The 12,659-nt window shown below is 42.0% G+C and overlaps 1 protein-coding gene across 1 annotated transcript in view; it reads right to left on the bottom strand.

The window, feature by feature from the left end:
- Positions 1-9,972, bottom strand: part of Prosalpha4 (proteasome alpha4 subunit) — a 112,792-nt gene extending 102,820 nt beyond the window's left edge. Inside the window, exons 1-2 of the mRNA XM_067150668.1 lie at positions 9,802-9,972; positions 9,529-9,655 (exon numbers count right to left, since the gene is read on the bottom strand). Of these exons, the coding sequence (XP_067006769.1) occupies positions 9,529-9,655; positions 9,802-9,903 (229 nt within the window). The 5' untranslated portion in view covers positions 9,904-9,972. The remainder of the gene's footprint in view (positions 1-9,528; positions 9,656-9,801) is intronic.
- Positions 9,973-12,659: the final 2,687 nt, after the last annotated feature.

The following is a 12,659-nucleotide window of genomic DNA, read 5'->3' as shown; positions in this document are numbered from 1 at the left end:
CAACACTCAACCTTATTCTACTTTCCAGTATTCTCTCCATTATCTTAGCAACATGGGATATCAGAGGAATTCCCCTGTAGTTCTTCAACACTTTATTGCCTTTCTTGAAAATTGGGATGATTATTCCTGTTTGCCAATCCTCAGGGACCTCCTTGTTCTCACAGACAATCCTGAAAACTCTATATATACCGCAGGCCTACAGCTCCAACTGCCTTTATCATCTCCACTGAAATTTTATCTATTCCAGCAGTTTTTCCATTCTTCATCTTTCTTACTGCCATTTCAATTTCATTCATGTTTTTTTATCCATTTCTTCATCGACTAATTGCCTTTCTTGAATGACTGTCATTAGTTCTCATGTTCAGCAACTCCTGAAAATACTCTCTCCATCTATTTCTTCTGGCTTTGTTAATATTATTCCGCCTTCATCCTTCACAAATATGGTGTTTACTTGATCTTTCTTTATGTTTCTTAAAATACCATACAGTAATTTTTTGCTGCCCTGCATATCATCTCTCAATTTCTGTGTGAATAAGGCCCAGCTTTTCCTCTTTTCTTCCTCCACCATTGATTTTGAATCAACTTGTCCTGCCAACTTGTGTTTACATGCAACTACAACATTCCTTGTACACTGCCATGATCATTTTTATTATTCCCTGTCCAATTCCCTTTTACACCAGACTGTACCAAACTTTAATCCTGGGGACAATGTCATATGCCTTTTCAATATCAATGTCATCACTATATCATTCTCATACTCCCATTGCTTTTCCATTAGTTGTCTCATAAAGAAAATGGGCTTTATTGGTGACCTTCCACTTCTGAAAACAAACTGATTTTTTTTGGTCAAATTCTTTGCCTCCACATATTTTCTTCTACTTTCTTTAGTCTCAGATGTTTTCCATGCTTTCCATGCCATTTTCTTTTCCTTCATTTTAATCTTTACCCTATCATTCCATCAGCGTGTCTGTCTTCCACATTTCCTGATGTTCTACAACATACCTTTTCTGCACATCCAACCAGTGCTTCCTTAAATCTTTTCCATTCATCTTCAACATTCCCCATCTCCGTCCTGGGTACCAAGGGTATTATTTCCCTTTGAAATTCTTCTTGTATGCTTTTCTCCTTCAACTTCCATACTTTAATTCTTCTCTCTCTTCTTAATGGGGTTTCTTCAATCTTTCCCACTTTCAATTTTCCTATCACAACTCTATGATCTCCACCAAAGGCTTCTTCAGGCATGGCTGTAACATCTAAAAGGTTCTTCCGGTGTTCTTTGTCTGTCTATGATTATATAATTTTTTTTTTTGCTATTTATTTTAGGTCGCACTGACACAGATAGGTCTTATGGCGACGATGGGACAGGAAAGACCTAAGAATGGGAAGGAAGCGGCAGTGGCCTTAATTAAGGTACAACCACAGCTTTTGCCTGGTGTGAAAATGGGAAACCACGGAAAACTATCTTCAGGGCTGCCTACAGTTATCATATAATCAATTATGGCCTTTGTCTGTCTCCCCAACCATACCTTGTAATCTTATGATTGTTGTTCTTCCTAAACCAGGTGTAAACAATTATTTGGTTCCTCATGCAAAAATTCACAAACAACTCGCCTTCTGGTTTTACATTTCCATATCCAAAGGGCCCTACAACATCTTCCTTTCCTTGTCTTTCCATTCCAACTTGTTCATTTAGATCTCCCATCAACAGCACTTCCTTATCTTCTATCTGTCTCTCCACTTCCTCTAAAAAGTCCTCTAGATGTTCATCTATGCAACCCGTTTGTGCGGCATACAACTGAAACAGATCTTTCATTCCATTTTCAAACTGTAGTCTCATCACCATCATCCTATCGCTGACGCATTTTGTATATCCCACATATTCTTCGATTTCTTTTTTAAGTATGACGACCACTCCGGCCTCAGATTCTCCGATGTAATACAGCCTGTATCCTTCTTTCAGAGGAATCTCTCATGTACCCCTCTTCTTGGTCTCACACAGTCCAAGTATGGTTATATCTTTTTCTTTCATGAAGTCAACCAGTTCTTCTGTCTTTCCTGTCAGTGTCTGGACATTTGCTGTCGCAATCTTGACAAATCTGCCTGACAAAAAGAGAATTGAAGCACCCGGAAGAAATGGTCGGATGTCGATGTAACTTCATACACGTACACACCATCAGCAGGTATGTAAAGGATGTTACAATTCTCTGTGACAGGTAGAATGGCAACCAAAGTGCATTAGTGTTGTTCATGTTTAGTGTTGTTACCAGGCCTGGTAGGGTATATAAGGGGCATGAACAGTGTCATATGTTGAGTGATCACTGTGAAGGACATGGAGATGCCATGTACATGTGTGAGACAGAGTTATCAACACCTGACAAGAGTATGAACGGGGACTCATTGAGGGTGTCTAATTGGCCGGCTGATCTAATCATGCAATATCCAGATTTGTGGGGCATTCAGATGTGACAGTGGCCCAATGTTGGAATGTACACTGCAGGAACGTGAAGGCAGGCATACTCGTTGTCAAGGCTACGGTCGACCCCATCTGACCATCACAAGGGAGGATTCGCCGTATTGTGCACCAAGCACATCGTAACCCCTCTACATCTGCGCCTGTCATCCGAGAACAAGTAATGGACTCCCTGCAACCCTCTGTGTCATTCCACACCATTGGTCAGAGACTAGTAGCAGTCACACTAGGGAGCTATTGTCACATGCGTTAGCACAACACAAACCGCTGTGTTTGGAGTGGTGCCATGACCGAGAAGCATGAACTGCTGATGAACGGCATCGCATTCTCTTCAGCAATGAATCGCGGTTCTGCACTACCCCGGATGATCGTCAAGAGTATGACAGCGACCTGGGGAAGAGGTCCCATTCTTCCAATGTTTTGGAGGCACAGCAGTGTTAGTCCTGACGTGGTGCGGGGAGTCATCAGGTATGACTTCAGGTCATGGCTGATAGTGATTGAGGGAACTCTCAATGGCTCAACTGTATGTCACGGACATCCTCCATCCTTGTATTACCTCTCGTGTCAGTATCGTGGTACCATTTTTCAACAGGATAATACACGTCCACAAACGACGTGTCTCTATGAACTGTCTGTGTAATGGTGAGGTACTCCCATGGCCAGCTGGATCGTCAGATCTGTCCCCAATAAAACGTGGGACCAGCTCAGACGTCAACTCAGTCCCAGTATCCAGGATATCAAGGACAAGTTACAACAGGCCAGCTTGCCTCTGGAAAGGATACACAGGCTTTTATGACACCCTTCACTACCGAATCAGGGCATGAAACCAGGCCAGAGGAGATGTAACATCATACTGATAAATGGACTCGCACTGCTAAGTTCTTTATAAATTTGAATGTATTTTGTAATCACTGAAATAATATCACATACCATCCCAACATGTGAAGTTTAATTTCGTTTCCTCCTCCCTTTTCTGGGTGCTTCAAATTTTTTGTCAGGCAGTGTAAACTGAGCTTATCATCATTGGACAGTCCTTAGAATGGTGTAGAACATATTTTCTAAATAAAAATTGATGTAATTTGCTAATTTTAAGTAGCTTATTAATTTTCAACTTAAACTCCAAATTTAATATAACTAATAACATTTAATTTTACAAAAAATGATATTGTACCTTTGCGAAGCAAACCCTGTGTTATTTGGGACTGGATGTTGTTTACATGATGAGACCTCCAGAGACAACAAGAAACTTTGTCTTCATCACAATCGGCCACAAGGTATACAGAAAAAGTCTGCATTTCACAGATTTACACAGACTAAGTTTTAACACGTTCAGTACCTGCTTCTGAGCAGTACACTTGAATGCCTGGACTGGCCATTTTCATGCCCGGCCCTCTTGACGTGCATCACTTAATATAATTTACAATTACTCCTAAACTATAAATGTTAGAAAAATGATACTTTGTGCTTACCTCTAGTAAATATTTAGGGTGTGATATCTGGTGCCACAGGTTTCAAAATACGTCTAATTTTATACAGCCTATCTGTATATTCGGCATAATGATTACTGTCACCGAAGTGAAGAAATGAAAGAATATGAAGGAAGCGTGTTCGGAACATTGTATTAGAAAATATCGGAGTATGAAAAACAGGGCCTTCGGTCCAGTACATTTTTATATCAGGATTTTGGACTGTTTCCACGACTGCATGATCGATTTCTTTGTGAAAGGCCGAGGCACCGCACTTATCACTTGACTCGCGTACAGATTGGTCAGCTCACACACATACTGATAAAATTCGTCATTCATGAAAATACTCACGTAACTCAAAATATCCTGCTTATTTTCTACTTGAACGTTTATAGCTGAATTCTCTGTAAATGGTGGAACGGGTGGACAATAACTAAGATGATATGCATCAGGCACTTCACTTTCTCTATAGGCCTATCGGATTCGGGAATCGGAATTTCCTCGTCACTCTCAGTTTTACTATCTGAGTCTATTTCAGGAATAAGTTCATCACCAGAATAATCATTGTGAACAATATCTAATAATTAATCTTCCGTAAGAAATTTTGTTTTATAAGCCATTATACTACACTCGAAAAGAACGACACGCACTGCATTGGACCCTCAAGTACCGTCTTAACGCGCGAGGAAGTGCTGAGATATTCCCGCTAAAACAGCTAAGATAAACATGAACCCACTCAACGTGAAGGTTATCTCAAAAAGGTCAACCAACTTCCTGCTACAACCAGTAACGCTGACTAAGGTGTACGAATGCATAGATGACGAATATAAACAGCACTGCTTCGCGCGGAACATTAAACGTCTTACGCCGTCCACGCTCCGCAATGAGTTAATTCTTCTATATAGATAAAAATACTTCTTTGAAAGAACAGTTTTTTTTTTTTTGGCTAGTGGCTTTACAACGCACCGACACAGAAAGATCTTATGGTGACGATGGGATGGGAAAGGCCTAGGAGTTGGAAGGATGCGGCTGTGGCCTTAATTAAGGTACAGCCCCAGCATTTGCCTGGTGTGAAAATGGGAAACCACGGAAAACCATCTTCAGGGCTGCCGACAGTTGGATTCGAACCCACTATCCCTTGGATGCAAGCTCACAGCCGCACGGCCAATTCGCCCGATCTTTGAGAGAACTGAAGGGACCAAGACAAACGTAAAGGAAGGATCTTTCCTGCCTGCTGCTTCGGGTATTGCTTCACATAATTTTCCTATGATTTTTCTCTTCTCTTTTTTAAACATGAAAACTGACTAAGGAAGCGGGTAAAGATTCCGTAGACCCTTTACAGACAATCCAACATGGCATGGCTCAGACGATGACACAGAGGGATACACAAGGCAGCAAACTTAGGAACAAGTGACAAGACCACTACCTTTACAAGACCAGGCTGGTGAAAAGACATATGGTTTGGATAGGTTAGTTCCAGCTAGTGGCAAGGCCAATGGACTGGAGGCTACCAAAAGAAGCGTGGGGGTACAAGAACCCAAGTTAGAAATGCAAAGCGGCCCACAGGCTTCTAGTAATCTGCATGACATCACCCCTGGTCTGGATTGGTGAGGTGCAGGTAGTGAATAAACCACTGGTCTGGACTGGTTAGGTCCAGCTAGAGACAAGACCTTTGGGCTATGGGTTTTCACAAAGGTGGCAGTGTTGTGGGCACACAGGATAAGAGGACTATCCAGACAATAACACAGAAAATGGTGGCAAATGTGAGATTTACAGTGCCTCTGTTTTAATTCTTCTATCAATATAAGTTATGCTTTTGCTGGCAGGACCTGTGTTTACAGTGCACTATGTCTTCTGGTATAGGCTAGAGCAATTTTGTTACTTTCATAGATCTGTCTCTGCCTTATCCTTGGCTTTGACAATATGAAAGTGACTGAGGTATGAGCAATGCTAGTAATGCCAATCCTTATGCAGCCAGTCCCTGCTATGAATGGTGTGAAAATGTTGCTCATTTCAGTGAGCTTGGCAGACTGATATGTAATAGCAACTCTGGCTCGGTGAGGAAAGCAACAGGAAGCTACCTCACTCCTCATTTCCCTAGTACGCCTCTTCAGTGATGCCTAGGCCATCTATGACAGCTGATGGCAGAGCTGTTGAGGATCCCACCAGCGGAATTGCTGACAGACTGAACATACATACATACATCAATGTAAGTAAGAATACTTCTAAGGGACGTGTTAGTGGGTTCCTGGCAAGCATAAAAGAACAATCTCTCCTCTACATTCCTTCAGATATTGTTCCACGAAACGGTGCCGCTTCCATACCCAAAGTGCATACATAGGGATGATAAAAATCATATAAAATTTATGTGCAACGATATCTTAAGTAGCAGAAAGGAGAGATCCTTCCTTTATGCTGGCTAGAAACCCAGTATTATTACTTATATAGCAGAATTAAAACCAAGACTGTGTAAATCAGCTGAATGCAACCATGTGCTGTGTTCCTATTAGCTGGCCAATGTTCGCGATGTGTTCCTATTCACCGGACAAACTTCGTATTGTCTCCAACAGAGCTCGCATTGTGTGCAAGTACAGAGCTACCATATTCACTAAAAGTAAAGAGAACTATATCCAGACCAATGGTTTTGTCACTAACTTACCCTAACCTATCCAGACCAATTGTTTTGTCACTCATCATCATCATCATTTACCCATTTCCAGCTTCCCGGGTCGGGTTGTGAATCAAGGACCTCCAATGCTGCCTGTCCCTCCACCACTCTTCTTCCTTTTTAAATACATCTGGTTTTCCTCCCCTCTTCTCTATGCACTCCCACACTGAATCTGTCCACCTCTTTCCGGGTCTTCCTCGTGGTCTCTTTCCTGTTAACTTCTCTGAAAAGGCTTTTTTTGGCACACTCTCTTCTCCCATTCTCATCATACGGCCATACCACTTTAGCTTTGTTGTTTCTATCCTGTCTTGAAGTTTCAATATTCCTGTCCTTATCTCTTCATTTCTAATTCTATCCTCTCTGGCCTTGCCCTCGATACCTCTTAGGAATTTCATCTCCGCTGCCTGTCTTCTACTCTCCTTTGTTGTAGTCCACGATCCAGCTGCATAGGTTAGTATGGGTTCATAATAGGTTGAATATAATACTTTCTTACATTTCTTTGGGACATCTTGGTTCCACAAAATACCCCTTACACTCTGGCAGAAGCCGTTTGCTTGTTGTATTCTTTTTCCAATTTCCTCGGTAATCTTTCCATCTTCTGTGATCACACTTCCCAAGTACTTGAAACTTTCAACCACTTCCAGAATTTTACCATTCAGTTTTATCTTTACTCTTCCTTCCTTCCTTCCTTCCTTCCCATTGTCATGACTATTGTTTTACTTTTCTGTGTGCTTACTTTCGTCCCAAATTTTTCCATCTCTTGATTTCAGATTTGGAAGGACATTAGAGAAGCTGGATTGGATGTGGCGGAAGAAATGGAGCAGGAAAAGTGAAGGACAGAAAGAAGTGGTGGAGGCTTGTTAACCACACCCGGGCGACTGCGAGTGGGACAATGATGATGATTCCATACATCTACTCGTTTTTGCACTTCTGTTTCATCACCACCCCATATCACTATTTCATCTGCAAATAACATAGCTTTTGTTGCCTGTCTTCCCAATCTCTGTTTAATGTTCTTACGAATTTCATCCATGCCTATGATGAATAGTATGGGGGATAGTTGCCTGCTGCCATTTCTTGATGGATACAGTACTTTTGTATCCATCTCTTGGCACAGGCCAGAATAAAGTGTAGCTTTCACCAAAGTCCCAGTCTCAACCATGGCTGTGACAATATGGAAGCTGCTGGGGTATGGGTGGTGCTAAGTAATGACATTCAGAGCACGGCTAGTGCATCTGAGTGTTATGAAAGGTGTTGCTCATAGGGTCAGTCGTGCTGCAATAGCACTTTCTGACCCAGTGAGGAAAGCAATGGCAAACTACCTCACTCCTCGTCTTGCCTAGTACGCCTCATTTTGGTGCTGCCATTGGTTTTTGCGGTTTCCTTATAACCGCATAACCTTTGGTGGTGCTATTTGAGGATCCAACCAGCCTCTGGGCTGATGACCTAACAGACAGACATGGGGGATAGTACAATCGCCCGGTCTTGTCACTAACCTACCCAAACCTATCCAGACCAATGGTTGGGTCACGTGCGATACTAAAGGCCTAAAGGCTGCTTCACGGCTCCAATATGAGGGCTTACTCCCCCAGACATCCCTTTGTTTGCCCCTCAGGCAAATGGTCTAGTCATAGGCGGAGCTAACCAATCCAGACCAATGGTTTTGTTACTCCCCAGATCTAACCCATCCAGCCCAATGGTCTTGTCACTCCCCAGACTTAACCAATCCAGCTCGATGGTCTTGCCACTAAGAATGCATAAGTTGGCAAGCCTGCCCAGTAATGCGTCACGTCGCCCAAGCCATGCCATGTTGGATCTCTAACCTAACTTTCGCACACTGGGTACGGAAATTATACCCATGAAATTTGTGCGCGTTTCTTTAACGCTTTAGACCCGCAAAGGGTTTTCGGAACCCCACACCGGTAGAACTATAGTACCGGGGCCTCAAGGATTATTATATAAAATGTTACTTTAAATGTTGCTATTCTCGCCTTCAAATGATCGTGGAAGGGAAATGTGTTCAATACGCTTGCCGGGGACCAACCCACCCGCCCCTAAAAGTAGATACACATTTATAACCAAAAATACAGTTTTGGACGCTATACTCCATTGCTTACAATGGTGATTAGTTCAAGTATGGAAGAGGATGACGTCATTGACACCTAGGAGGAGGCCGAGATTTTGTTACCAACCATTGCAGAAGGAAAAAGTATGAAGCGGCCAGGAAAGTTTAAAAGGCAGCGACGCATACTGTCCACCCGGCAAGAAAAAAGGTAGTTTAGAAGTTCTAACCTATCTTTGAGCATCCAGACCAATCTCTGTCATGAGAACAGTGGCAAGGGGCAACACTCCCTTTAAGAGGTTCTTTTCTATCGCCGCGGCGCATACTGTCCGCACGGCAAGAAAAAAAGGTAGTTTAGTAGTTGAAACCTATCTTTGCACATCCAGGCCAATCTTTGTTATGAGAACAGTGGCGCTTCACTCCCTTCCAGGGACACTTTTCTATCGCCACAGCGCATACTCTCCGCACGGCAAGAAAAAAAAGTATAGCCATATCAAATCAACAACCAAAAGATGGCAGCATTGTCGTTCCTCTCGGCGCTACTAATGCGACAGTCAACGCGCGTGCGACACCTAGTGGTGGCTCGTGTTACTAAACCTAGAGGCCCCTTTACTGCCGTTTTGCCCTGATACCGGGAAGCACCATAGTTTTGCTCTTTATCAGGCTAGAATTATTGTATATTATTTTTTATGATAACACTACAAGTAAGAAGGGTTCCATGTAGACTGCAGAATGTACATTGTGGTTAAGTATACATAAAAATTAATTATACTTACAAAAATATGCCTTTCGTTCATCAAAAAGTTATAGTCACAAATCTGATACATCTATTAAAATCATCGAAAAGAACCATTCAACTCACCTGCAAATGCCATAACAACATGGTCATCCAATAAACATATCTTCCTGACTGTTCTTTCTTCTTGAAGCTTGGCCACAGATTTCTTTTCAACGCCAAGAACGACTACCTCAGCACCTCTAACTCCCACCTGGAAAGGCACAATGAACACAAACACAGGTCACTTAATTCCAATAAAACTTACTGACAACATGATCTGATCATTCATGACTATGCTATTTCGAAGTCCTTCTATGTGAGAATTTAAATAATTCTCAATAAGTGACAAAAGCTTACAGCAGTCGATCCTTTCCTCACGGCTTCTTGTGCATACTCAACTTGCAGTAAATGTCCATCTGGAGAAAATACGGTAATAGCTCTATCATATCGTGAACCCATTTCAAAGACTGTTGTTATGAGTAACAACGATGCTTACTTCTATTTCTAAACTGCATTTCACTGACTAAGAATTCTTCTTCTGCCTACTTAATACAGGGCTGTCAACTCTATCGACATAATATTCTCATGAAAATGCTTACATTTAACCTACTGTACATGATTTAACATTCCCTAACAAAGAATGAATACTTACGGGCTACCAAAATATATCAAAGGAATCCGTATGCAAGATCAGAAAAATTAATTTAAAAAATACTTATAGATTCCATATTAACCCTCGGTCTAAACACCAGGGGCAGGGCGATGCCTGCGAGTTATATAAGGCCGGAACATAGCTACTAATTTGTCGCTGAAAAAGCGGCCCGACCAATTTCACGGTTTGGCCGCTAGATGTCAGGTTTCCGTTCTATTCTTGGCGGATTTTTTAACATTGTGATATGCGGAGTAATTGTGATGCTGTGTTGATTTTGTGCAATTTATTGTGAATATTGTTTCTGTCGGTGAGTGCCTGTGAGGTTGAGAAAAGGTGCACTGTTGTGTACCTCTCTGTATTTCGGAGGATACTAAAAAAGCATGAAAATTGACGTCCCATAGTTTCCCTTCCGAGTGCGTTTTAAGGGAGAAATGGAAGCAAACTATTTCTAGGCAAGGTGATATAGTAGGATCTATTTAGGTACCTAGCAATTCTTCTCATAAAACAGATTTCAGTGTAAGCACACCCATCAAATTTCCTTCTATTTTCATTGTGTAACCTGTTCACAAACAGGAAAATGTCAAACGCAGGAAGCGTCCAGCTCCCAAAAATTATGCCATTCCATCAGAATTTAGTAAAAGTTCCGATTCATATAACGATTAACATACCATATCTTCATACGTCAGCCACAAACGAAAAAGGAGTACAAGTCTAGTTTCTATATTAAGGAAAGTCTACGAGTATCTCTGTTAAATCTAAAAAAAATATACGGATGAGAAAATTAAATACCAGATTACAGAAAATAATCTGTAAATTGAAAAGTAGGATACGGGTAATGAAATCAGAAAAAAAAAATTTACGGTATTTGAACTTGACCAAAAAGCAAACCAAATTGAAAAGCATGCTAAAATTGGTCATTTAGGAGCTTTATTCCTGTCAAAACGAATTTAATTTTTTTCTTCCTTCTTCATCCGTTTACAATCCAGGGTCGGTTTTCCCTCGGACTCAAGGAGGGATCCCACATCTACCGCTCAAGGGTAGTGTCCTGGAGCACCAGACTTTGGATCGGGGGGTACAGCTGGGGAGAATGACCAGTACCTCGCCCAGGCATCCTCACCTGCTATGCTGAACAGGGGCCTTGTGGAGGGATGGGAAGATTGGAAAGGACAGGCAGGGAAGAGGGAAGGAAGCGGCCGTGGCCTTAAGTTAGGTACTATCCTGGCATTTGCGTGGAGGAGAAGTGGGAAACCACGGTAAACCACTTCGAGGATGGCTGAGGTGGGAATCGAAACCACCTCTACTCAGTTGACCTCCCGAAGCTGACTGGACTCCGTTCCAGCCCTCGTACCACTTTTCAAATTTCGTGGCAGGGCCGGGAATCGAATACGGACCTCCGGGGGTGACAGTTAATCACACTAACCACTACACCACAGAGGCGAACACAAATTTAATTTTACCGGAAGAAAAAAGAGAATACGGTAAAACGACGCAAAGTATTTGCGTAACGGGCATAACATCGCTCATCAAGCAGCGGCTTCAATACGAATATCAAAATATCAGATGTGCGGAGGAAAAGATTGGATCGCTGATAATTGGTGAAAGGGCGATTAAACCCAAAATTATTTATGACCGCAATCTCGATCCGCTTATCGGAATAGGTAAGAAGTGACAAACTCGCTATCAGATTTCTCTGCTTCTTTCGTGAATTACATATTTCGTTTAAGCATATTGTAAGAAATATGTTGTAGAAAATAAGTCAAACAATTGCTCTTGGTCTACCGTTGATCTTATATCTGTTTGCTGACTTCTGAAATTACCAGTTTTAATGAATTTTTATAGTTTTTCACATTCGAACGTGTTGCAACGAGCGGGCGAGACAGATCAGTAAAGAGATCTCTAGCGGCACTTGCCAGACGTATCTCGAGGACGGGTCTAGTGTGCAGTATTTCCTGGCCTTGTGTATCTCGTAGGCAACGGTCAGCGTGACCCTGTAAGCAAGTTCCCGCGCATGCGCCATAGAACAGAAGGATCTTGGAAAAGGATTGTTGGATGCGCTTGTGAACGGTTGGCTGTTGACAGAGCTCTTGCATTATTGTAGTGATAAAGTAGTTAAAACGAATTGAAATAGCTTAATTTTGTGTGTTTGTGATTCATTTAGTGCTATTTATCTAGTGGTGTTGGTAGAATTTGGGAGTAGTGATATTTATATAAATTTTATAACAAATAATTCAGTTGGTCTTCAGTAAATTCCGTTTTCTAGGTTAAGTAGGATAGCTAGGTGTACCTTGTTTCGAATTTAGGTTTAGGAAATACCTTAGGTAATAATGAAAATCCATAGTCTATTTCCAGTCATTCGACCGGGTCAGGAATGGGATGAATGAAGCCCTCATCTAGCGGCGAGGATAGGAATTGTGCCGGCTGCCGAAGCCTGTCGCACTTCTCAGGAGCAATGATTAATGAATGACAAGATGAAATGTAATGATATTGGAGAGTGTTCCTGGAATGAATTATCAGAGGGAAACACGGAGTACCCGGAGAGAAACCTGTCCCGCCTCCGCTTTGT

The sequence above is a fragment of the Anabrus simplex genome, chromosome 7 (genome assembly GCF_040414725.1).
Source record: "Anabrus simplex isolate iqAnaSimp1 chromosome 7, ASM4041472v1, whole genome shotgun sequence".
Lineage (NCBI taxonomy): Eukaryota > Metazoa > Arthropoda > Insecta > Orthoptera > Tettigoniidae > Anabrus > Anabrus simplex.
This window is presented reverse-complemented; position numbering and strand designations above follow the sequence as displayed.